The sequence below is a fragment of the Cucumis sativus genome, chromosome 4 (genome assembly GCF_000004075.3).
Source record: "Cucumis sativus cultivar 9930 chromosome 4, Cucumber_9930_V3, whole genome shotgun sequence".
Taxonomy (NCBI): Eukaryota; Viridiplantae; Streptophyta; class Magnoliopsida; order Cucurbitales; family Cucurbitaceae; genus Cucumis; species Cucumis sativus.
The window spans coordinates 9,350,683-9,377,808 of NC_026658.2; the positions used below are offsets into that span (position 1 = coordinate 9,350,683).

At 32.2% G+C, this 27,126-nt stretch overlaps 2 protein-coding genes across 6 annotated transcripts; both read right to left on the minus strand.

Annotated features, from left to right (window-relative positions):
- Nucleotides 1-5,068: 5,068 nt before the first annotated feature.
- Nucleotides 5,069-9,496, minus strand: LOC101219914 (plant cysteine oxidase 1). The gene is made up of 5 exons (XM_004149062.3): nucleotides 8,608-9,496; nucleotides 7,131-7,252; nucleotides 6,397-6,553; nucleotides 6,085-6,288; nucleotides 5,069-5,456 (listed from the first exon to the last, which is right to left on the minus strand). Exons 1-5 carry the CDS (start codon nucleotides 8,831-8,833, stop codon nucleotides 5,329-5,331), a joined length of 837 nt encoding a protein of 278 aa, XP_004149110.1. The 5' UTR covers nucleotides 8,834-9,496; the 3' UTR covers nucleotides 5,069-5,328.
- Nucleotides 9,497-12,353: 2,857 nt separating this feature from the next.
- On the minus strand, nucleotides 12,354-23,732 carry LOC105434398 (ATP-dependent DNA helicase RecQ). 5 transcript variants are annotated; one of them, XM_031884650.1, is made up of 16 exons: nucleotides 23,589-23,732; nucleotides 23,290-23,402; nucleotides 23,103-23,178; nucleotides 22,772-22,914; nucleotides 22,202-22,288; nucleotides 21,201-21,284; nucleotides 20,327-20,534; nucleotides 19,951-20,036; nucleotides 19,584-19,815; nucleotides 19,329-19,452; nucleotides 17,944-18,080; nucleotides 17,592-17,700; nucleotides 17,105-17,147; nucleotides 16,740-16,898; nucleotides 16,081-16,120; nucleotides 12,354-12,826 (listed from the first exon to the last, which is right to left on the minus strand). In XM_031884650.1, the coding sequence occupies exons 1-15, from the start codon at nucleotides 23,604-23,606 to the stop codon at nucleotides 16,099-16,101; spliced, it is 1,641 nt and encodes a 546-aa protein (XP_031740510.1). In that variant the 5' UTR covers nucleotides 23,607-23,732; the 3' UTR covers nucleotides 12,354-12,826; nucleotides 16,081-16,098. The 5 variants fall into 5 exon arrangements, with proteins under 5 accessions (XP_031740510.1, XP_011653464.1, XP_031740511.1 ...); XM_011655162.2 differs by having other exon boundaries at nucleotides 12,354-12,837; XM_031884651.1 differs by having other exon boundaries at nucleotides 16,081-16,151.
- Nucleotides 23,733-27,126: the final 3,394 nt, after the last annotated feature.

Genomic DNA, 27,126 nt, shown 5'->3' on the forward strand with positions numbered 1-27,126 from the left:
TTGGGTTTTTTAGTTGAAATTCCATACTATCAAATAGTTTCTGACGAAGACTTGACTCAAATATTTTGTGGTTGATATATATTCATCGATTCAACTAATCGTCCTAAACTCGTAGATACTAATGTTTCTCTATCACCTTTTGACAGTATCATGTGAGCTTGGGCTTCATCATGGATGTTGGGATAGGTTGGACAACTCTCAACACTCTTGTTTGTAGAAGAAAGTCTAATTGGATTTTGTTGAATCAAATAAATCACCCCAATCAAATATATTCTTATTTAATATATATAATCAAACTTATCTAATAATTTGCATTTACATTTTTAGTTTTGGTTTGGATACATGAATTCATTTTGAAATTTAATTGAATTGATAATATATATATGTATATATATACACACACACCAATATTAAGAGAAAAGAAAAGGAAAACAGATGATAGGAGAAGAGATTGAAAGGATAACAAGTGAAAGAGTGACCATTGAAAGATGAATGGTTGATGATGTGCATTATGGATAAGTAGTCACATTGAAGAATGTTAAAGCCTTTATTTCTTTTTCCACTTTTTAAAGGGCATTAAAGTCCACAAACATAGGAAGAATAATTAAAATATGGAACTAATAAACAACTTAAAACTTTATTAAAGTTGATATGTAATAAGAATATTAAATAGCATACATGAATTTATGTGGGTTAATTTATGATATTCTAAAATCACTAAAAAAAATTTAAATATAAATAATAAAAAAGAAACACCCACTAACAAAGTTTTAAAGTAGGGTGGTTGTCGAGAGTTTAGTAAAGAAAAGATTTATAAATATGTTAAAATTGAATGACGATGTTTAAATTTACGTAATATTATAACAAGTTCAAATTTTATCATTCAGATATTGTAAGTTTGAGAATCTAATTTTAATATTTGTATGGACTTGAAGTTTCAATTTATACGATATTTTTTAAAGAAGTTTGGTGCAAAACGATTGGATTCAAATGAATTGAAAGAATTAAAGATTTGGAAGGTTGATTATGAATGAATCATTGCTTTAAAGTGTGTAAAGCTATAATATGAGCACTTTAGGTCTAAAAAGCCAGATCTCAATAACAAAAAGCCAACTCTCTCCTCCACAAAAGAAGTTAGATTTGGATGAAAATACCCTCTATGTATGCCAAACAAAGGGGTATTTCTGTCTTTTTCAAACCCTTCAACTAGGTCACAAAGTCCCCTCCACGAGCCATGTAGGGCATACGTCCTTACATTGATTGGACCCTTCTAAAACAACATCTATATTCTAATCTTTCATCAAACTCTTCTTTCCTACATTTTTTTTTCTCTCTTTAATTTCTTTGTTTTTTCTTCTCTAAAATGAAAAATTCCATTTCAAAGTGAAAGATGAGTACAATAATATCTCAATCATTTTAATACCTTTTATTTTAATATTAACCAACTACACCCATCAAATCAAACCAATAATTGAACCTTCTTGTTAGAGAAGAAATTTATGTGATTTTAAATTTATCAAAACTATTTTTTTTTCATGTTCAAAATCACTTTAAAATGAGTGAATTGTAGTTGTTTGTTCTTCAATTCATACTCAAAATATTTCGCGTTTAAGAAGGTAAAAAGAAAGCTATTCTTTCTCATCATAAACATAGATATCAAGGAAAGACTTTTGCTAACGAGAATTTATAATCGTTAGCGATAGTTTATTATTGGAAACAATATTTTGTCATTCAAAATTAATAATGGCATACTTTTTATCTTGACGTGTGATTAATCAACAAGAAAATAATCATACTTTAGTGTATTCACTTGAAAATGAACTTCCATTGAGTATTTCCAATTTAATAAACAGTGCATCATTAAAGAAAGAAGTACTTTGAAATAAAAAAAACCACTTTAACCACTTCATATCTAAACTTTATTCTTTAATAGTTACATAAAAGGGTTTTGATGATAATGAAATGTAAAATTAATTATAATTAAGACACAAATCTTGAAACTAAAGTTAATGGTTGAACTTCAAATTCAAAACCAAGTAACAAAAGAACATATAAATTGTTTAAGTCTTTTTGGTTAGATTCTAAAGTTTGAGACTATATATTATATAATTATGTGAATTAGGGGAAGAATAATCATTGTCCAAATACATTAAAATTATATTAGTTAATTTTAAACAAGTGGGTCATAAATTTCAATTGTGTTTAATAATAATGGTAAAAACAGAAAGCTGGTTGAATGTCTTTGTTTTTCAAATCTCTTCAACAATCTTTTATTTCCATGTTGATTATAAAAAATTATAAAAACAAAACTTTATACTATTTTCTTACAACTTTTTTTATATAATATTTGCAAATTTTGATCTGTCACCCACACATTAAATCTATAATTATTGGTAGTCGTTTTTCTTTTTAATATTCATATCACATCCTTCTCTAACTTTCTTTTTCTCCCAAAATTCTCTCTCTAAAATACTAATTTCACATTGCTTAACAAACTTAAAAGTCCAATTTTGGTTAAATAAACTTAGAATATACTTTTTAATAACGTTTGGGAATTTATAATAACATTGAAAAAATTAAGACTTTTTTAAAAATTTAAGAATAATTTCAAAAACCAAATAGAACTATTTATTATAACTAGAATACCTAAGTGTGTCAAAATTATATATATAGAAAATAATATTGAATTTAGACGTGGTGTCCAACGATTTTAAAAAAATTTAATAAGATGATTAAAGAAAATATTAGTTTATTAAATTAATACATTTTTAATATAGTAATCATAGGGATAGAGGATAAACGTTCAATCTCAAATGAGGGGGTAAATTTAAGATAGATAATTAGTATTACTATTTTTTATGTAAAAAGAGTTGATATAAGTTGTTTATTACTCGTTTCAAATGTCGTCAATCATACCAAAAAAAAAAAAAAAAAAAAAAAAACAAATATTGTGTTAGTTGAATTTGAAAAAAACTACACGATGGATTGTTTACCATGGTTAACACGATTGTTTAGATTTGAAGTCTTTTTCGCCCATCATTTTAAAAAAACTACACGATTGTGTAGATATGATCTAAATGACCACTTACCATAGTTAACACGATCATTTAAATTTGAATTCATTTTTCCGTCGTTTAAAAAGAACTACACAATCGTGTGAATATGATATATATGATTGTTTAGCATGATCAACACAATCGTTTAAAATTAAAACATTTTTCTCATCATAAAAAAGAACTAGATGACAGTTCATGACCTAAACGATCGTAGACCACTCGTTTAAACTGTAGTACACAATCATTTAGAAAACAGATTACTCACGTGTGCATGTGGCCGATTAATGACATGTTGACAGGAGTATTTTTTATACTTTTTATTGTGAACTTGTGCACTTTTTTTTATTTTCAAAATTGTTCTAATAGAGTTTAAATATTTTATCGAAATGTTATATGTTTTTAAAAAACCCATTTTAAAAATACGACACATTAATATTCTTAATGGAAAGGAAATTAATAGTAACTTCTTTGGTATCATACAATTTTTAGTAGTTTGAAAAATGCAGAGAACTTCACTTATCTATTAAACATAATGTTGAGTGTATCAAAAGGTTGAAGGTGTGTACATGCCTTTTTTTTTCATTTTGAGTAGTTATGGTTCTTTGTAATGAATAGATGAAGTAAAAACATTTGGCATAGGGATGAATATATTAGATGTCAAACAAATAAGTACTTTAATTCTTTGTATGGACTTAACTCTCAGTATGCTATAGAAAAGTAAAAAACTAAGGATTGCAATGGACCAACAGTGCTGACATAACTATTCCTTTTTAGAAAAAACAAGATTTAGGACTATTTATCTTGAATGAAGACCCTTATTATTCAACATAAAATTTATTAAAAAAAATGAATAGAACAACTCCAAATTTTGTTTTGGTATGAATTGCAAACTTTTCCAATCTGAACATGCTGATTGAGACATTGAATTTAGTTCCATAAGCTAAAGTCTTGAATAAATGGTGTGAAGTTAGAAAATTTATGTGTTGAGGGCATAGAGTTTGTTTAGTCTAAAGTTGGGAAATATGTGTTTTGGTAGAGAGTTTTAAGTTATTAAGTTAGAGGTATTTGGTACACTTTTTCTAATTGTAAAAAGTTTTTTTGAGAACTCAAACTTAGAACCTTCCTATTAATTCTACACTTTTCTTTTACACACTACCATTGTACTTAGGTATACAAAAAGAAACTCTTTTTCATACGAACAACAAAATTACAGCATACTTTTACATTGGTGGAATGTATCTGAGGAATTTGCACACGGGTTTAGAGTTTTGAGAAAAATATCAATTTATATTCTCAAATTTTAAGGATTGTATCAACTTAACTTATAAACGAATAACGACGTCAATTTAAACTCTAAATTTTTTAAGTGTATCAATTTAACACCCTTTTATTACTTTTCATTTGAAAAAATCTGATGTGAAACTCACAATTGTATCGATTAAATTTCTAAACTTTAAAAAACTCATCAATTTAAATTTTTGGTTAAAATTTTCTTTAAAAATCATTCATATACACTATAATTGTTCATTGAAGAAAACTAACATAGGAAGAAAACTATATACGTTTGAAAATTAATGGGTAGATGATTTTGAAAGATAATCATTATGTAATGAAGAACCTAATTGATTGGTCTATAAAAAAATTTATAAATTTAATTTGTTCAAACTATATCTTGAAAAACGTGTAAATTAAAAAATTAAAGCATTTAGATTTTATAAATTGATATTTTCTTTTTCATAAAATTGATGGTGTTATCTTTTGGTTGACAAGAGATCACAACTTCAAATCCCTCATCCTAAATTGTACTTAAAAAGATCTTATAAAAATTAAATACTTCCTTACCCGATATGACATCTTAAATAAAAATTAAATACTTCCTTACACGATAGGACATCTTAAATCTTTAGCTATTAGTACTTTACATACATTATTATGTGAATATTTCATTAAAAAATTTACACTACATCAGATAGAGCATGAAGAAATCTCCCACCACTCTTTGAAAACCAGAAAAAATCAACAAACCTCAATGGAAGGAGGAAAGAAGAAGGCATGAAAGATACAACTTTGTACCATTTTTATATACAACAACCAAAAGAAGTTGACTTTTGGAGAAGCTCTACAGTCAAAGAAAAAAAAGTTTAAAACCCCAGAAAACAAGATGAAGATGAAGATGAAAGATATAAACAAATAAATAAAAGAAAAAGAGGGAAGGGCATTGTGAAGTGGAGGTAAATAAATGTGAGGCAAAGTAAACAAAACAAAACTAGGCTTAAATGTCACAGATTTGAGGGCCTAAGTATTCTATTCCATCCATTTCAGAGTTTTCTGGCACCTCAATCTCTTCTAACCATCCATAACCCTCACCCTGATCTTCTTCTCCCAATCCCATGTCACCATCTGCATTACAAAACATTTAATTTATAAGAATAAGAATAGTGCAAAATCATAAAATTATGAACTCTATATGGTACTTATATAAGTCAGGATGAGAAAGAGTGAATAACCAAAACCATAGGTATGTGGTTCGAATTCCCCTATTATACTCCAAATACAGAAACGATCCCATAACCTCAACAAAAATAGCATAATAAAGTATGAGAAAATGGGGGTTTTCAGAAACAGTTCTTGTTATTATTTTAGGAGGGAAAAAATTAAGTAAGAATTACAGTTCAATTAAAAATAATAAAAATAACAGCAACATTCAACAATGTCCCACCCAAAGTACTCTTTCATGAACTTGTCAAAATTTCACTATCTGAATGTTATTTTACCAGAAAAAGTCCACATGACAAAAAGAGTCACTTTCAAAAAACAGTTTCTTTTCCTTTTTCAATTTTAAAAGGATTACTGCAGATTTTACCCTTACAAAATCGCTCCCAAAAACAGAACGAAAACACAAGAACAAACAACCTGATATCCAAAGTTTACACATAGCCAATTAAAACAGCTGTCCCTTTTTGCATCATTTGAAGTGTTTTAAAGTCAACTTAACTGATTAAATAAGAAAACATCATTTGCAACTTACTTGGAAAAGAGGCATAGGGATGTTCCTTATAGTACGAACAATCTCGACCATCCTCCATGGAATAAGGAGGTCCAAGCACATCAAGCACCGCACATGGCGTTATAGCAGTGAATGAGTGGATGTTGCCTCCTGATGTTGGGTACAAAACAGAGGTACTGCAGGGTGAAGTGAAGACAGCATCGGCTTTCAGCTTTGCCAATCTCTCTGCAAAAAGGGAAAAAAGAAAACAATCCATCATCACTTCAGGATAAACAACCAGAATTTCTCCCAACAATTTCATATTTTATAATAAGAAACTTGCAGAGCGCTCACTTTCACAAGGTTGGGCAGTATCATCACTGTTAGTTGGATCAACCCAATCATAAGATTTGATGTGCATTTTCCCCAAAAGAAGCTTACTGAAAACAGTCATTCCAGGATGGTTGTGTAGAGGGATTACACCAGTTGCAGGGAGGAAGAAGATGCACAACTGTAGTAAGAAGAAAAAAGATATGCCGTCAGGAATTTGGAACCAAGCAATCAAATGTTGTTTACACATTTTGGAAATAAAATTTAAAGATGTTACAAAACCTATAGAAGAATATACACACAGCTCAACTAGATTTGTAGTTTTCAGCGACTTACAAGTGTGCTGTACATACTTTCACTTATAGTTCATAAGTTTGATCACTCTAGTTATTCTCCTATAATCTTACTATTGTTTTTTTTCAATCTTACATAAATAGGAGTATTAACTTCTGACCTATTGGCTAAGGACATATGTTAACCAACTTAGGTTTAACAATAATGTCACAGTTTATTAACTTGCTCCTTTGTCCACTAGCTCTTGGGCCAACCCATATATTTTGTGCACTTTGACTAATATATTTAACTTATGATATTTAAGCTTGCCCTATATTCAACTTGGATGCTCATAAGTAATTTCATGATTTATATCAATTTGATTAATCTCGTGGTTTATATATGCTTTCCCTTTTAAACATAGCATAGGTCGCTTTAGACGAAAAGCAGCCCAGAACTAGTGAAAGGCACTACATTAGCCTTACCGAGAAATTGTCGCACTTGTATATGGTTGTGTATGTGACTCTAGGGGATCCTTTGACTGGAACATTGGGCTTGAAAAACTGCAAACTACTACTAAGTCCAACATCTTCTGCCTTCATATTATCTGCAGCATTGAAAAAGTAAAAAGAATTTGGTCAATATTTAACTATGTGTATATGCTAAGGAATACAGAGTACAGAAGTTTAAAATCCAATGATCCTGGACCCTACAATTTCTCCCAAAAACCATGGGCTTATCAAAGAATGCTCATAAGTCATCACTGATCATGTGCCCCCATGGCACAACAAAGCACAACATAAAAAAAAATATTTGTTAATTAGAGAGAAAGAGAGATGTATTATGATTGTACGATGTAAACAAATACAAAAAATACTATACTGTTCAGACAGATGAATCTATTCCTACGAATCTGCTACATTTTTTATTATGTTAAATTAATAAAAAAAAAAAAAAAAAACCTTGAATTTCCTCTTTTTTTGCAAAATCACCACTATACTTTCAAAAGCGGCAATCTTACCATTGACCTTTATTAATCTTACCTTTCACTTTTCAATAAAGGTTACAGAACTATCATTAGATTTAGAGCCTATATCTTTAAAAATTTAGAAAAAAATTTAGGACCAAAATAGTGAGGCAATGGCCTAAAACAATATTAGTTCGAAAAATATACAGATCCGTTTGAAACAAATGCGAAAGTTCAAGGTATTATAATTTTGCCTTTTTATTATTATTCCATAATTTCACTAATCTTCATTTGACAATCATGAGTTGACCATGGATTTGAAATAGTCCCCCAAATTCCCTTTGTTTTTTAATATTTCAAATCTGCTAGTTAAACAGAAACTATGTGGCTCAAATATGTCCCGCGAGGCTAATAAAAAAAGAAAATCAAATAATTCATGTTCACTCAAGTAAATGTTACTGCATCGAAGTGTGTGATATTATGATTAAAAAAGGGAAAAACTGCATCAGAAAGATAATTTAAATAAGTTCATCTGATAAAATTTATAAAATAATCGGAGGGTTTTTCATCCAATTTTCCACGAGAGAAGAAAACCTCTCTCTCTCTCTCTCTCTATATATATATGGGTTTCAGTCTAAAATTAAAAGAATCCTATAACAATTCAAGAGCATAGGGGTGAAATTAACATATAAGCATCATATGATATGACAAATCAATAAAGGGAAGATCAAGAATTAATTGCTTAAGAAACAGAGTAAAGAAAAGAAATTCCACTGTTGTATAAATTATGCATGTAGCCAGAAATAGTAATGCCGTAGAACCTCAGAACTTTCCAAACCATGTCACTTAGCCAAAAATGAAAAGATAAAAGTAAATAAATCAGAGGATCGAACTAAGCTAATTTCCTAGAGATGGTTAAAACATTAAGAAATCAAACACCCCAAGAATGAAAAGGATGAAACAAAATAGGATTCAAACTGTGAAACATATATTACCAAGAATGCGGCAGAGTTTTTCAACATCACAAGGCAGTGGAACAGTTCCAGGGCCTTTGAAGACTTCCCTACAAGAAACAAACAGTTCCTGAAGCGCCATAGGAACTACAGGAATAGACCGTCTGATCTTTCTACATTTCCTCTTCTTAAAATCCCTTCTCACATACTGAACCTTATTCACATGCCCAATTCTATTACTCCCTCGATTCACCGCTCTCGTTTCCATTCTCAGGAGAACTCAATAAAAACCCCCCTCCCACAAAAAAAAAAAAAATTAACACGGTTATTTCAACCCAAAATCAAAAACCCAGATGCGAAAAGCATCGAAGGATGCAGAAATACGATCTGGTTCGGTCTTTATAAAGCAGGGGAATCAAAAACTGAAGAGAAATGGAAATGGGGTTCGTTGAAAAAGGAGAAATCAGAGACGAACAAGTAACAAGAACCGAAGAAAAGGTAACAAGTCAGGAAGAAGAAGAAGGAGATGAGGATGAAAGAACAGAAAAAGGAAGTGGAATAAGAAAATATTATATAGAAAGAAGAGGAGAGGAGAAAGAAAGGAAAACCGGGGGCCATTTGGAACAGGAGGAATTGCTTGAGTAGAATGACAATACATTGTGAGATGGGGGGAGAGAAATAAGAATGTAAAAAGAAAAAAATAAAAAAAGTGGATAAAATAGAGAGAAAAATGGAAGAAAGAGAGAAATCTGCTTGGAGAGGTTGGGTGGCCGCCCCTAAGATTGAGAATAAACTGGTGGTATACAGAACCTGGTTTGGGGATTTGGAAACAAGGTACTAGTGATAAAGTTTGACTGTTGTAGCCCTAACAATGGCGGATTTGTTGCATGGGTATGAATAGAGGAGTTCCCCAAACGGCAACTAAAGATTCCCTTTGTAATTTCGTCTTTCTTTTTGGGGTAAACAAGAAGAAGTAAACGCCATTCCATTCCAAACAACCGAAAAGCAAACAGTAGTTTAGTGAAAATGATTGGGTTTAAATCTTTTTATAAAACGTGTTTTTCATCCTAATGGCAATTTGAGAAATTGTTTTAAGCAATAAATTGACATACGAAGATTGAGTATGAAACTGTCAATTTTAATATCAAATTAGTTCCAAGTAATTAAAATGCATTTTATAAATTTGACTCATTGTTCATAAACAATTTCGAGATTACTTTTAAACAAACATGGGGTATATCTTAGTTTTATCCTATTTTTAAAATTTATTATTGTTTGTTTTTAAGTAGTTAAAAACTAATTTTTAATTAGATGTTTAGTAGGTTTTTAAATTCTAATTTTCAAACTTGTGTTTGTATTCTCCTAACCTTTTACTCATGATTTCCATTTAAAAAGAAAAAAGAAACTTGTTGGAGATTTGTTGTGATTGTTAGGGAGATTGATTGTTGTTGTTGGGGCAAAAGCATAATAGAATATGTGTCTTATTATATAATGATATATGTTTTAATTTAGATAGTGGTTTTATGCTTTCTTTTTTCTTCCTAACAATAGTGGTCTTTGTGTGTTGATGTAATGGAGAAAGATATTTGTTATGCACAATGTTTTAAATAATTATTCTAGCCTTTGAGTTTAATTTAATAAAATATTCTTGAGTTTTAATTATACAAATATAAACTTTATTTTAAAAGGAATAAATACCTTTTGTCTTCCACATTATTTGTATAAAACCAGGAGGAAATAATTAATTTTCTCCCAATAAGTCTTCCTTTCAAACTTTTCTTTTCTTTTTCTTTTTTCTCTTTGTCTATATAAAAAAATGAAAAAGTACAACCCACATATATCCTACATATCCTACATAGTAGGAGTGCAAATAACTCTTCTATTAACTATTATTATTTGAGAAAATTCATCAATTTTAACAAATTATTCTAATTGAACTAACTCATGTGGCTAAGTACAAGATATTTCATATTTTATTAAGACTCATTCGTTAACCAATACAAAGAATAGGAAATACACCAACACATGCATGGTTGAAGACATGCAAAAATGCAACCTCGATCTCTTCTTCCTTGGGAGATAGAAAAAAGAGCTGCTGCACTACTACCAGAAAAGCAACTCGAAATTACCAAACTCAATCATATAGCTCGAGCAAGGTGATGAGTGGCACTGTTTGACCATATCTTATCTAGGACACACCATAAAACCCTTACAAGATCAATCAATCAAAACCTACAAGAATAGATATATATAGTATTAACATGTGAAGAAAAGCTAGATAAGTTTTACAACATCTTGGTATAAAAAAAAAGATATCAAGTGGGGTATTGGTATTGTTAAATGAAAATTTTGAGAAAACAAAATTTATATTATTATCTTATTTCAAGTAGGCATTCTCACTAGCAATGGGAAGCCCCTTTAAATACGTGTACTTTTACTTACGGGTTTGGGGCTCCAAGGGGCACCCAAGTTTTGTAAGGGGAGATGAGATATTTTTCACGCTCACACGCCACTATCGGCTTGTCGAGGAATAAAATAATATTTTTTGTTAAAATTTATTTTGAATTTTCAAAATCGGCTTGGATTTAAGGATTTAATGGTATATTTCTAGAACCGTTGTGAATTAATTTGAAATTCGTTGAACTGTTTTACTTTTGACTGTCATAAAAACCTAATTGTTGGACGGTTTTTTGTCATAACTACTTGACCACCACCATCTACTATAAAAACATCATCCCACCTCTCATTTGATACACAACAAGAATTCACTACAAGAAATTTGGTCTTTAATGTCAGTATAAAACTGACATTAATGGCATTTAGTGTCGGTTGACAACCGATATCTATGCTGGCGTTATTAAAAGTCTTTAATGTCATTTGTACTTAAAAACAACATTAAAGGCCTCATTAATGTCGGTTCGAAACCCTTGATTTTATTTTTAAAGACACAAGCTATTATAATCTCTAGACAATAATTATATCTCACACTAGAATCGCTTATATTTTCCATCTCTACATCCCAAACATTAACTAAATCATTATAAGGTTGTTTGCGGCTCCAATTTTAATTGGGTGGCGTGAACTATATAATTCCCTAAACATTTGTACCTCCAATTATAATAGTTAGATATCTCATTTTCAAATATCCACGCCCAATTTGTACAAAAAAAAATTATAATCTACAATTAGCTATAATAATATTATTTCAAATAATCTTTCGTTGTAATGTTTACTATTTCTTTCTCATCCTCTCTTCACGATCACAGGGTTTACTACTTCGTTTCTAAAAAATATTAACATCTCCAACCCAAATTATTAAAAATAATGTTTACATCCCAAACTCGTCCTATTTCAACTCACAAATACACCAAACAACGATATATGACATATAGAGGTAGTGGAGACAACATTTTCTGTTGCAATCCTTTTAAGAAAAAATTTGTCCTTTTTGGCAAAAGTGGGAAAAATATGTAAACTTATCCATAGAAAATGAACAGAAATGATTTAGGTGAGATCAAAAGCTGCAAGAAAAAGGGAAACTATGGTACATTTAAATTCCATGCATTTTTATGTTTGTCTTTCACAGTTTCCCAACAAAACTATTATTTATGTAATTTGATTTCATCCTTTATGAATCATTCATTACTTTTTTCCAATCCTTAGGTCTTTTTACTGTCACATAACAGTAAAATTCTCAAGACAAAATAATGTGTTGTCCTTCCTATGACTTGACTTGTAATAATTCTTATACAAAATCGATATTGTGGTCGCTTGCATCCCTTTCAACATTAAGTCTAGTTCCTCTCATGTTCAAATTTAATTAGCTTATTTTCAATAACTACTACCGTTGATAGTTTTTGGTTTGGAAGTAAAACTTTTTTCATGCCATAAAAAGCAGCATGGATATATACATGCTGCTATGTTCAATGGGTGAAGTTCAATGTGTGAATAGGCTTACAAATTGCCATGTTGCTATGTTCGTCTTCATAAGCCTTTTTTTCTCAAAAACTTCGAAAAGTTGAAAAAAAAATATACTTACAGCAATTCTCTGTATTGAGAGACCATCTTCGTGCCACATTTTCCAAGCTTCGAACTTTGCTAGAGCCAATGGTCGCCGTTGGTTTAGTTCTGTATAGAGTTTTCTCGTTGTAGTACCTTGTCCATTTCCTTCTCTATATTTGCCCCCCAATGATAGACGGACTTCTTCTGATAGACGCTTGACTGCTTCAAGAATTAGATCTCCATGCATTTTTAGCTGATCCTGTACCATTACTGAATCGTCTAACAATCATTTCATGACATATCAAATAACAATCTCACAACTTTGGCTAGTTAGAATCTAATAACTAAAGCCTAAAGGTGCAAGATCATGGAATCAAACCGCAAGCAATTTATAGCAAACTAGCACATGTATGAGGTGGTGACATTCGAGTAAGAAATCCATGTCAAACAAACATATATAAATACAATGTTAATGACTTTGTGTCAGCCCCATAGAAAGTTAAGACTATGTAATTGTACTTCTGAAGGATATAACTGGTTGACACCATTGATATTTGCTAATCTTGCCTTAGTAGATGGTCTAGTCAATTTTTTTGAAACGGAGACAAGTCTCTTTATTTATTACTAATAAATGAGACTTAAGCTCAAAATACAAGAGTGTTATATTAAGAGCAAGAGAATGGAGAAGAATTTAGTCGACTACAACAAAAGCTAAACTTAGGCAAAACAAAAGAGATGACAAGCTAATAAGCGAATGCCAACAAAATAAATTTAAGCTAGGCAGAACCAGACCGAAGTAATCTAAATATAAAGCAAAACGAAAGATCTCTCTCATAAGGAACCCATTTGAATCTGAAGACTTGCAAGAAGATGCAATCAATAGCCTCGTAGATATCATGCCATAGTAGTCCAAAAACCAGAGGATGCTCAAAAAAGACTTTCAAAATATCAACATCAGCAAAGAGGCTTTACTTGCCACCCACAAGATGAGAAAACCTGGAAAGATTGAAGTTGGACCAAAATTTGGAAGAAAACATTTCACGGCCGAAGATTCTTATTAGAATAATTCCATAAGCAGCTACTATTGGCTTTAAATGATCTAGAATTTTCCCTTCGAATTAGGCATAAAGAATTCAGAATACTTAAACTTGGTAGGGTGAGGATGATGAGAAGCTGACTTAGATGAACTAGCTGGGGCTTGAATTTGGGTGCAACTTACTTTCAACAAATCTGGATTAGCCTCGTAAGACAGCTTGTAACTGCTGGAATGTATTGATGATTGAAAATGGGTACGTTTTTTCTCTAGCCAATCAAGTCCTTGATCTCCATTATTTAGGCTTTTAAGGATCGTTTTGCCAAAATCTTCTTTGGTTTTTTCTTCTGGATGAAATACTTCGGAACGTGAGGGAAGAACTTGGAACATTTCTTTCTTTTCAAATTTGCTCTGGAACCTGACTTTGCTGAGGAATAAAGAGAAGAAGAGGAGAGGGAAACTGAAGATGAAAGGTTGAGATGATTTTGCTGAGGATCTGCCACTGGCAAGGGGAGTAAAAGCTCTTTCTTTAAACAAACACCAATCAAATTAGTCTGAGAGATTACCTGCTTGTTCAAAGGGTTGCAGGAGAGTGGATTGTCAAAAGAACTGGCCGGTTGAAGTGAATTTCCATCTGTAAAAAAGGCATAGTCGAAAATTTCTCTTTCTTCATGAAAAGATCTTCAGATTCCTCTGTCTTGTTCCTTTCAAAACTGAAATTCTTAATCTCTCTCATTAAATATGGTTCTTCGAAACACGTAGATGTGTTCACACAACTTTCCTTGGATTCCAAATTTAAATTTACCGTCGCTTCAATGGAGGTAATCAGTGTCGGCGTCGGCGAGGCAATATTATGGCAAGCACCTTGTTTCAAAGCTTGAAAGTGGTTTCTTGTACATGAAGGAAGTTTTTGGATTGATCTTGGATATTCCACCCCCTCCGAGAAGAATGAATCTTCAACTACTCCTTCATCTTTCAAAGCCTGGTTTAATCTCATCAAGTTAAGTGGGTTTGAAGAATCCTCTAATTACAAATGGCCCTTGGTTAGAGGGGGCTCGATCATTTCAAAATCACCAAAGTGTAAGAAAAAATTCCCCTAGTTGAAGTCTATTATTTCTCTTGTTGTTGGAATGAAGTCGCAATGGTTTCTTTTTACTTGAATTTTTGTTTCAAAAACATTTAGAAAATTGAGCATTTCAGTAGTGATATTTTCCAGACCTCCAAAATGATCTCCTGTGACTTCGAAAGTTTGGTCGCTCCAATAATCAAGAGGGAGGTTTTTTACTGTAGTCCATCCTCCGTAGCCTTCAATAATCAATGGTCTGCTATGTTTACTTTTGCTCCATTTCTCAAACTTTAAATGAAAAGTACCCATTACTCGTCATAACTCTTCTTTTCCAACGAACTCTTCTAGAAAACCTTTAGCCAATCTAATCAAAGCGTCCTCTACGAACAATGGATAAATGATTGTTTTTTAATGAAAAAGATCCTCCACGATTTTCCTAATTTCCTTCCAATCATCAAACGCAAATAATCTTGAAATAGTTCATAGATTATCGAAGTCTTCATTAAAACTTTCTGAATTTTTTATCAACCAATATTGAGTTGAATTTTGAGGTCAGAACAGGGGAAGGAGTGTTCTATTTAACCAACTCCTGGGTAGAGGATCCATTAAGCTTCACCATTTCAGCACAACGTGCCCTTAGTGACTTAGAGGGAAGCTGGTGAGGAGGACTGGAGATGTTTTCTGTACCAAATCAAGAAACTTTCCAACATTTTGTGAAAGGAATTCCAACCCTGTCGAGAGGCACCCAAAAAATATAGATGAAGGACTATACTCTGTTTCTCTTCCAGGCTACACACTCATCACCCAACCTACTTTTGACAAACATTTTAAGAGCCCTGTACTTCCAAACTCATCAAAACCATTTGGAAGAAGAAAACCATCTCGGGACCACATAAGAATTATAAAATTTCCTTCCAAGAACTATCTAAGTTGAGTGTCTGACAACGTGAAGATCTTCCGGGCTTCCACATCTTCAATATAAAAGTATTCCTCGTCAAACCAAATAGAGTAAAGGGCATTCACTACTTTGCAGCTTTCTACTTCCATTATTACCAAAACCAAACTGCCACTTAAACTGGGATGGACGAGAATAACAGGCTCTAGGGGCTCATCGGAGAAGGAGAGAACGCCAGAAGAGGAAAAGGGGCTGGAGTGTGGTAGGGACTAAAGGAAGGAAGGGAGGGGAGAGGAGAGAAAATTTCCCTAACATTACACCTAGTAGATGGTCTAGTCAATGCTATTCTTTTAACTATTTGGGCATCACATATGGCATACCTGCATATAAGAAGAAATGCAAGATAATAGCCAAGAAAGATTTTCCATATAAACCACGTACATACAGACAAATGCATGATAGTTGGAGTAAAATGCCAAATTTCATCATAAGCAGCTTAAAAGTATTTGCAGAACTTACGGGGCAGTTCCAGCACTTCTAGAAAGCTTCATTCTCTCTTCTGAAAGTAATTGAAAGAGTTTTACCTCAGCCTGGGTAGAGATAATCAAGTAATTACAAATGAAACGATCAAAATATAAGACTGAGATAGGTAAAACCAAGGAAGGAAATGCAACGGTTTACCCAATTCGTATTCCATTTAATTATATGACCAAACATCGTACAAATAGCCAGTGGTAAACTAGTAAGTGTAAGCAAAAAAGTGCAATATAACAAATGAAGAGAATACAAAGAGGAAGGATTTACTAAGTTAATAAAAAGGCCTCGCGACATACAATATACTTGTTCAAAGACAAGTATACAGCAGGAGATAAAACCAGCAGGAAAGATTGATTGGAGCAATCAATATAACAATTTTTATAGAAGAAAACAAGGTTTTTCATTGATGAATTGAAAAGGTTAATGCTCAAAGTATAATGAAACTGAATATACCAAATAAGGACAACTATTGCCATATAACACTTCTAATAACTAAACCCATAAGTATTCAATATAATTTATGGGCAACTTAACTATTGTCAGAAGATAACTATCTCAATCCTTCCACGTGTAGCCAATAGGAAAAGAGTAAAATAATATACATAAACAAGGCATGAACAATTAGCATTTAACATGCAAACCTCTGAAAGTAAGTGGCCAAATTTTCCATTTTCCCAGCTTCACTTAATGCACTGTCATTTTCATTCTCACCAATCATTTCACTCGTCACCGGCAAAATTAGAGGTGGTAGGCAGTCCTGTCTGACAGAATTGAGAAACTTCTTCCCTTTTGCACTGATACTATTGTTAAGAAGGAAGGGTTATTCTAATTGTCAGTTTCAATTTCAGATAATTAGAAGAAAATAAGATTGATTGACTGGACAGGAGAGGAGATGTTTACACAAAAGCATTAGCTTTCCTATTGATAAAATTTGAAAACAGATAGATAACTGTAAAACTCTAAAGTTAAGTTGCAGAAGTAAAAGATTGGGATGAAAGTACATGACCTTATAGTTCTGTAAACATCGCGTATGTTCTCTGTCAAATAGCCTGCACAATACAATTTTGTACACAATACGTTAACACTATAATTCATAAAAGATGAACTAGTTCTTATCAATACAAAAAGAAACACACAAAGCATTTCCAGCAACAAGTAAAGCAAAATTATACTAATACATGGTCAATGAAAACTGGATTTGTAAGTTAAAACCTGCTATAAATAACAACCAAAGTTCTGTTTTGTAAGCCTAACGAAAAAAACAGTGGAGCTCCGTTTTATGACCAATGTACTTCCTTTTTATCCAATTATCAACTCAGAGTAAAACTCAAGTACCCCCGTTTTAGGGAAATGCTTGAGTTTTTCAAGTACTTTAGTTAGGAATGCTGCATTTAAGACACTGCCTGAGTATGACAAAAAAAATACCGACAATGCTCAAGTACTTTTGGCTGAATCCCCATCTTAATAAAGGCAATTCAAGTTCCTTCACCTACCATTAGAAATTAGTTGACTGGCTAGTGCTTTCCACCAATTTGATGAGTATTCTTTTCCAAGTCCATGAAGTGGAAGCATATCAAACTGAGCATTACGAATCTTTTTTGCCTGCAAGTGATGAAAGAATGTTAAATTAAGCAAGAAATAAAAATCAGAAAACAAATGTCATGTATGTTATAATGTGATCGTTCCTAGGGCAGAATATTGTTATAGAAAATTTCACAATGCAATACCATGGAAGGGTGCTCTACTAAACTACAGGGCATGACACCCAGGGGATTAAAATGAATTGGAAAAGAAGGGTAATCTTTGATTCAGAAGTTCCGAAGTTTCATATAGCTAAGAACTTACTCTAGATCCACGAAGAATATCCACATATATGTTCAGTCCCCATGTACCCCAGCATGATTGGATGCAGGCCAGTAGAAGAAATGCTTCTTTTGACATGTCACGCTCCTTTTTTGAGTCTATGCAGTTATCACAATTTCCTGCCAGAGGCGTTGATAGTCAACAACTAAATAAAATTACAGGGAAGTTGCTTAACAAGCTTTCCAAAAGCAATACTGTCATAAATGTGTGTGCATGTGTGTGTATAAATTACAAAAGAATCGACCATGCCATCATCATTATCAAACAACAATTTCTAATCAATACTTTCATAAATGTGTGTGCATGTGTGTGTATAAATTACAAAAGAATCGACCATGCCACTATCATTATCAAACAACAATTTCTAACCAATCTATCGACGGCACTAAAATGAAGATATTTAATCAGGTATTATATCAGCGTTTCAACTTCCAGCACCACATTTAAAGAGGAGTACAAAAGACAATCTTAAAAAGTCAAATACTCAACCACTGGAATAAGGAGAAAAACAAATATCTTTAGAAGTCCCGGATAGAGGATAACCCTTACCAAGGAAGAAAATAGTATATAGATAAAGCTTAAGAGGAAATTTTAACTGATCAAGAGGACCAAAAACTAAAGGAAACTTTGAAGTATACTCCACCAACAATATCCCTCTCTTCATTGGAATAATAAATAACTAAGGAAGGGTCGTTGATTCCTGTTCATACACATTTCCTACAGAAAAATCTGAGCCACACAAATCTGCACTGCAACACATCTCTTTGTGTTTGAAGGGTGGACAGAAGTACTTTCTCTCGATAACTGTGGACTGGGAGATGTACACCATGTGTACCTGAAAGCCACCTATAACAATCGCAGCCTCTATGTTTACGAGTATTGGCTCAGAGATCTCAAATTACAGAGACAGTTAAAAACTGTCTAAATGCTTCAGCATCTAATAGAGTGATAGAGTATAGAATCAAAGGAATTGAGTGTACAAGGATAAGCACCAACTCAAGGTTCATCCTCCTAAAATATGAATTCTTGCCCCACCAAAATTACAATTGGTATGCCTGTAAACATATAAACAATAAGAGAGACAATTTTCCAAATATCATCGGTAAATCACTTTAGAACTTCACCCATGAGCATATGTATCATAAATGCTAAAACTAATCTTATGCTAAACGGTCTAATCCTCCAAAACCACTTAGCCAAAGGGAAGAATTATGAAAGAAAAGAAAACACGCGACAATATGCTCTTGACAAAATAGAATGACAGGAACTGTGGACATAGATGTCAGCTCAAGGTCAGAATCAGAGTAATGGAGGATTGTCATAAGAATTGACAAGATTTAAAGAACAAAACCAAGTAAAAGACAAACCACATTTTTCAGACTGAGATTTTTCCCCAAAATAACTGAGCAAGAAGTTTCTTCTGCAAGTTGCTATAGAACAATACTGCTGTGCAGCCATCAATGACTCCATAATAGCTGTTCTTTGATTTTCCTAACGAAAGAAAGAAAATATAGAAGTATCCAGTTAAAATTTTAAACTATATACACATACACCATAAGGAAAAGTAAATTGTTCATCAAATAGAATGGTAAGTAATTTAAGAACAAAAGCATGATTCATACAGTTAGTGATTCACCACAGTAGAAGTCTGCTTTAGCAAAATCACTTCTCGTGTAATAAAGCCAGCAAACAGAAGCAATACCATCTCTACCACCTCGCCCACTTTCCTGATAATAAGATTCTAGACTCTTTGGGCAGCCATAATGTATCACCTGTCTTACATTTGGTTTGTCAATGCCCATACCAAAAGCAACAGTGGCAACCATGACTTGCACTTCATCCCTTATAAATAGTCTGATTAAAGAAAAGGTGTTACAATCAGAGAACCAAACAAATAAAAGGCTAAATTAGCTACGGTTGCCAGTATTATTGATTATAAAGAGCATCAATAGAATTCAGCTCCATAGTTGCCACGACTAGTAGTATAACCTGTGGGATTCTGCACGTGATGTTTTGTCCATTAGACCGTGATAAATTCCAGCACTAATCCCTGCTTCTTCAAGTGCCTTGGATATCTACGAAAAAATTGGACCAAAATATACAAAGTGCCAATCGATAAGCTCAACAGCATAAACCTGAAAGTGCATCATGCACAAATTGTTGTACCAGCCCACCATGAAGGCATATAAAATCTCAAAGATAATTAACAATAATGAAATAATCCTGTTGCTCAATGCCTTCAATTTATCATGCTAGGTAAGTATGCAAATACTTTTTTACCTATGCCTATTTCTTTGCCTATACTTTTTAAAATGCAGTAAAATTGGAAGTGGCATTTGTAAGAACTAGAAGCAAAAGAATATACCTGCTCAACATCTTTAATTGTCGTGCAGTAAATGATAGTTGAACCACCAGAGGCTACATACTTAGAGATATCAAGCACAAGCTTATTCATGAATAATGGACCACGATCAAAAGACTTGACTCCATAAAAAAGATTTGTTCGATCGAATGAACCAATGGTAACTTGTGGGTCTTTCATCTTCAAAGAATTAATAATGTCATTCCGAACCCTGGAACAATATATGAAATAAATACCCAAAGAATTCATTCCCCAAGAAAATGTACTGAAAACTGAAATGATCCAAGGAAATAAATTTAAGAGATAAACATTGAAATTAAAAAAATCACAAAATATCCCTATAATGCACCAAATTATTAAATGGAACCGTACATAATCTCATTGCTATGGCTTCTAAATAGAATGCCAATACAGCCATGGGGCTATTAACTAGAAAACATGTGACGTACAAGAGTTCCACTTTTCTCCATCATACAAGTAAAATTTCAATAAGTACAAGCTTCGCTCAACTAGTTAAGGCATACAACCTCGATCAAAAAATTAGAAGTTCGTATCTCCTAGCCAAAATAAAAGAATAAATTTACAATGAAAAGAGAGAATCTTTTATGTGAGATTTAACAGAATCTATCCAAATAAATATTAGTAAGAACAAGCTAACAGTTCACCATAGATAGAGCAATGTTAAACCACCAATTCATCCAAAAGCTTAAGCTGGTGATTGAAGGCAAATTTAATTATCACCAACAGAGTTCAATAAAAACACAAACCATTGGGATGCAGCATGTGATAACTCTGTTAAGGAACGTTTTCAGTCCAACAATAAAAACAAAGAAAAGAGGAAGTAACTGGTGTAATTTGATGAAACTTAGCTACCTACTTTTCAGTTGCAGTGGCAGTCAGTGCAACAAATGGAAGACCTGGTAGAACATCGCGAAGTTTGTCCAGCTGTTTGTACTCTACCCTATGATCAGAACCAATAATCTTTAGAACAATCAAGAGAAGTAATAAATTGGAGAGAAGGAAACTCCACGCTGAACATCAAAAAACATAAAACCAACAATATGTTTTGTCATGTCGATGCAAAGAACTTAGCTAAACAAGGAGCTAAAAATCTATTCCCCAGCAACTTTCGTAGCTGAAAAGTGAAAACTGTACATCTAATTTCTTCTAGCTTGGCTAAGCTGCATGCCATGTCCCCTTGTCCTTTCATACTTTCATGCTAATAAAATTATTTTTAAAAAATAGTATTCTTCCTTTTCTAACTCATTCAAACACTGCATCAGATAAGAAAATTGCTACATTTGATAATAATTGTTAATAATTTTCATAGTTGCTTCAGTTGACTTACAGGATCAGCTTGGACTGCAAACGGTTAGATTAACTTATCTTCAGACACCACGATTTATTGGTGTCTATGAGCTCTATCAACCTCTAAAGCTAGTTCAAGGGAGAAAAGAAAAATCTTTCCTCACATATACAATGTAACAAGATCATCAATGAGGAATTCACTCAACCTCTATGAACGACCACAGCCTTTACGTTCTAGTTTCGATAATACACTAAATCCTTACTTCAAACCGGATGATGCATAAACCCATTCCTAAGATGAAAATTTGAAAATATGGTTCTCCCTGTTTCATAATCTGGTGTTAAAAAATGTAGACAGGAGCTAGATGTTGGGTACAATTGGACAACAAAGTAACATATAACCAATCTCAAAACCAATAAGCCACTTAACTCAGAATAGGGTCCATGGGAGAAAAGTTGAAGATTGTTAAACCACCACTCAACTTAATAGCTTAAGTTGATAGGTTATGGTATAACTAGATAATACCTTTAACAAAAATAAGAGGAAAATGAAAATGACGTAAGATTAACCTAAAATCATGCCCCCACTCTGAAATGCAGTGTGCTTCATCAACCGCAAACAAACAAATTCCTGCTGTCTTTAATTTTGACCAAAAACTGCAAAAATGAAGTTCAAAAATAAATAAAAAGGTGTTGGTCAAGAAAGGATATTAGAATGCCATGTATCATAACTATCCTTTTAAACCATCTTTATCTACCAAGTAAATGAGTATGAATTCCATCAGAAACTACCTCACATGGCTTCAGTATTGTACAGTCTATCCCAATCCCACACATCCAATTCGTAGATATGAAAGAAGTACTAAAATTTTCTCCAGTATAATGTACCGCTAGTAATACCAAGCCATCCTTACAGGATTCAGATACCATAATTTAAGTCTACATTTAAAATATCACTAGTATTTAAGAATACATTTGCCCCACTGTCGGAACAAATAGAACTTATAATCAAACAAGACAGCAGATGGGAACTGGAAGTGGCAACAAAATGGATATGAGATGCAATGGACGCACAGAAAGAGCAGAGGAAGAATAATGAAGACATAGAATTAACTTTAGATGTGCTCCACTAATGTGCACCTCGTAGATACAGAGCATGCTTTTTCTGGTGTCATGAACAATATATTATATTGACCCCTCTCTGCCTTGTGTTGAACTGTGTAATCAGTCTGGGTACTTCCAAGGTATTCAGACTTGATCCCTCTTTGCTTTAAAGCCATTACCTATGAAATCCATAATCCAAAAACGGCTTAGGAAAAAAGAACATGTGGTTGAAAATCCAATGGCAAAAGAGAGCAACTGAACAATGGTTTTCTTCTTTTTTCACATTCATTAGAGTCCGATTCAGCTGGCGTGCACCTAGACTATTTTTACGGAAGGAAAAACAATGGTAATGACAATAATCAATTACCTGATCCTGCATTAATGATATAAGGGGGCTAACAACTATGCCAGTCTTTCCAACGACCAAAGGCGGTAACTGATAACTTTAACAAGTAAAGATAAAAATAAATCACTAGTTAAACAAACAATACCATGCAAACCCCATCAACAAAATGCAATAAATAAAAAAACTACAATGATTAAGAACAAGCTACCATAAGGATTTCCCACTTCCAGTGCCCTTAACCACCAAGCAATCCTTCCCACGAAGAATGCCCTGAATGACTTCTTTCTGATACGGCCTAAACGCCGAGAATCCAAAGTAACTCTGCAACAGCAACCAAACCATAACAAATTTCAATACCCACAAATTTATTTCACAAATACTGTCCTTATAGTTCACTATTAACTCAACTACAAAGAAGTGCAAGTCCAAAAACAGCCATAGTAACCAAAACAAACATAACCCCATACCCAGAAACAAAGGAAAATGAAGGAAGAAGAAGGTTTTCACCTTTAGAATGGCCTCCATTATTTGACCGGCAAAAGCAAGAGTTAAAGAAGACGAGTAGTGACTGTGCTGTTTTTAAAAAGATGATTTTCAGGACAGAAGTCTATATTGGTTTTTATACAATTCTTCTCTTTGTTTTAAGGAGTTTTTAATTACAACTATTTATCTTTGCTACCCATCTCGTACCTATCTTACAACTCTCCAAAAATGAAAGAATTTATGTGTTGTTAGGTGATTTAGAGTGGATTCACAACCATTTCAGGAATAATAATCAAGAATATAGTAATATTTTAAAAAATTACAAATATAGCAAAATTATCACTTATAGACTCGTATGGTCTATTAATGATAGACTTCTACTATTGATAAAATTTGATAAATTTTGCTATATTTGTAAAAAATTTAAAATGTTGATATATACTTAATTATTTTGAATCTAATTGCTAAATTTGCAACTATTCCAAATTTTAAAGGCAAAAATGCGTTTTTGGTCTCTAATGTTTAAGGTTGATATCTATTGGATCCAAATTTTAAAACGAACATTTTAATTGTTTGATAAATCTATACAATATATAAAAACTCAGAAAAACTTTTTCTTCCTATTTGACCCTTCCTTTGTAACCCTTTTTAAAATTAGTTTGATAGTTTTGTTATTTATTAAATCAAATCAAATATTGTTAATTAATAAAAAGTATTTTTAATTATTAATTATCATCAAGTGTAATAGTACAGTAAAATATGAAATGTTTTTACTTATTTATTTCTAAAAAAAACCACTCTACAATTTATGACTTTATCTTTAATTATAATTACATTAGTTTCAAAACTTTTAGAATTTTTAGAAGTTTTGCCATATCATTTTTGTTACTATAAATTAGTCTTTTTCACTCCATTTTTTAAAACGGAATTTTAGTCATTTTGGTTGGAAAATCTAGTAGCTTGGTTTTGTTACGTGATTTTAGTAATTTTGGTTTAGTAGCTTGAAAATGGAATTTTAGTAATTTTGGTTTGAAGATGTAAGATTATGGATGGAGTTTTAGTATCTTTATGATAAAATTTATGTTTAAAAGTGGAAATGTTGGGGTTTGCAGATTGTCGAACAAATTTTTAGTTATGTGAGTTTATGAAGAAAACTTGTATATTGAACTTGAAGATGGAAGATGGAGGCTTGGGGATCACCTGCTTGAAGATGAACGGTATGCGTAGGTTGTTAATGTTTTTATGATATTTTTATTATTGATTTAATTTTTTTTCTTTTTTTACTAAAAAACAAGCTGCATACTTAATTATTTGGTAACTGAAGATATGTTTTTCATGTTTTTCATTTTCTTTTACTTGAAATACTCTTTTTCTCGCTACAATAATAATAAATAATGTGAAGTAGTCGTTTATTTTATTATGTATTTTAAAATCAAAGTAACCTACTTTTGAACAAAAATATTTGTTATAATTTAATAAATGTTATAATAATTACAACCTCTCTTTTCTTAAATATTTTGTTTTACATAACTGGTTAAACTTGAATATCTTAACTTTCAAATACAAAAATCTTAACATTCTCACATTTTTCATTTTTCTTTTTACTTAATTTTTTATTTATTTATACAAAATTCATATTATGCTATTTATACAAACCTCACTCTTTTTATATACTAAAATAAAAATGACAAATTTCAAGTGCAAAGCACGTGTTACTAACTAGTAGTTATAAATGGTCCCTAAAGTTGCATAGATAGTTCTAAACGGTCCATAAAGTTGTATAGACTGCTAGTTAACTAACAACATAATATTATTTTCTTATGATGTAGCATCCCTCTCTTTTTCTCCTACTCTCCTTTAACCTTCCATCACGATATTGCACTTTTTTTTTTGTGTATTTCTAGAATTAACAAGAACAATTTGGAAGCTCCTATAACCCAAAGTCATGGCACTCATTGGCAACCTTCTAACTCTTGGCAATAAATCCCAACAAAACTCTAGCAAATCTTGCCAACAAAAATTTGTGACAAGCCAAAGTGATAGAGTTGGTTTACAAAAATACAACCAATTTGTTTCCTTTTTTATCTCTATTTATTTGCTCTTTCTCCAAATCAAAATTGTTTTATTATTTTCCAAATCTCAAACTCTCGTTTTCTTACAAACAAATTTTCATACTTCTAGACCCTTTCTTCGGTCACCCTCAAATTTTGCAATTTTTACTTCCTTTGGTAATAAACCCCCTCATTTTCTCAATCCATATCCAAGATTTTTCTTTCATTATGTGTATTTTAAAACCCTTACAAGTTTCATTGAAGAAAACTTAACTGGTCCAACTAAATCTTTCAATTGGTAGTGCGGGCTAATATTTGTTTTCCTTTTGCAAATTTTTTGTGAGAAAAAATGAAAGTCATGGAATGAAGCTTGAGATAGGACGAAAGGAAAATGACTTTTTCATAATAAAGAAGAAGATAGGCAGGCATGTAAGTAGAAATCGTCGACATGGAGGAGATGGTTGCTATGTTCCTCCACACGTTGGCATGCACGATGTGAAGAATAGTGAGATACAACGAAAGTTTATACGGTCTAGTGAGACAGTCTCACGACTTTTCAACCTAGTGTTGTTGGTCATGTTATGTTTGCATGACAAGTTATCGACAAAATCACAACCAGTGATGAGTGCATGCAAAGATCTATCGTGCCGGTGTTTTAAGGTTACGATTTCTTATATTGGGTTTAATTGTTAGTGAATGTTTGGTCACTATTATGATTCGGCTTTTATTATTCACTGTGGAATTGCCTTGGTGCGTTAGTAGTGAATTTCCATATGATGAGTTGATTTCTCCATGTTTGCAAAATTTGAAGCATCCCAAATGGAAATAAAGGACTGCCTAGAATCGCTGGAGAAATGAAAGGTGCCTAGGATCGCTGGAGAAATGAGAGGTTATTTTCTATTGGCTACCCTCAAGATCAAGGCAACACCTTTGTAATAAGGGCACATTTTAATATTTTGTTGAATTAGATGGCATCTTCATGATCATATGTATCCTATTTTTCCACAATAAAAATAGATTGTTGGCTTTCATATTTTTTCAAGTATATTCTTTTTGGTCGTTGTGAAAAGAAAATGATATCAATGAAAACTTCAGAAATGAAATCAACATGAAGGTTTGATTTCAATTTTTCATCATGAAGAGAAGAACTAAAATATGATGTGCCTCGAGATGTTGAAATAGAGAACAAGAGGGTTGTTGAGCTAGTAAGCCAAAATCTTTAAATGACTATGTTGCAAGATATCTTATAATCATCGTCGTTGTTGTTCATAAAATGGATTAGTAGGAGTTTTCCTATTTTTATCAAAGATCATTTGGGGGCAGTCTCCCTTTATTTAATATATAAGGTGAAACTGGATTTCTCTGTTGAAGTCCAAGTATCATACATCTGAGTGAGACTGCGTTGCAAAGCACAGGACGCTTGTCATCATTATTTGCAAGAGAGAGCCAATCTCAAAGAAGATTCCCTCGCTTTAGAGACTATAAGAGCCTTTAAAGTTTATCATTTATGA

What these genes read in the sequence shown, in the direction of transcription:
- LOC101219914 (XM_004149062.3), bottom strand. Translation starts at nt 8,833, where the DNA reads ATGGAAACGAGAGCGGTGAATCGAGGGAGTAATAGAATTGGGCATGTG. An exon ending in ACAAGTGCGACAATTTCTCG is followed by an intron (nt 6,554 to 7,130) that starts GTAAGGCTAATG and finishes TTCTTACTACAG; the next exon opens with TTGTGCATCTTCTTCCTCCC. An exon ending in TCCCTATGCCTCTTTTCCAA is followed by an intron (nt 5,457 to 6,084) that starts GTAAGTTGCAAA and finishes TTTGTAATGCAG; the next exon opens with ATGGTGACATGGGATTGGGA.
- LOC105434398 (XM_031884650.1), bottom strand. An exon ending in TATCATTAATGCAGGATCAG is followed by an intron (nt 22,915 to 23,102) that starts GTAATTGATTAT and finishes TGGATTTCATAG; the next exon opens with GTAATGGCTTTAAAGCAAAG. An exon ending in TTGGCCACTTACTTTCAGAG is followed by an intron (nt 16,121 to 16,739) that starts GTTTGCATGTTA and finishes AATTACTTTCAG; the next exon opens with AAGAGAGAATGAAGCTTTCT.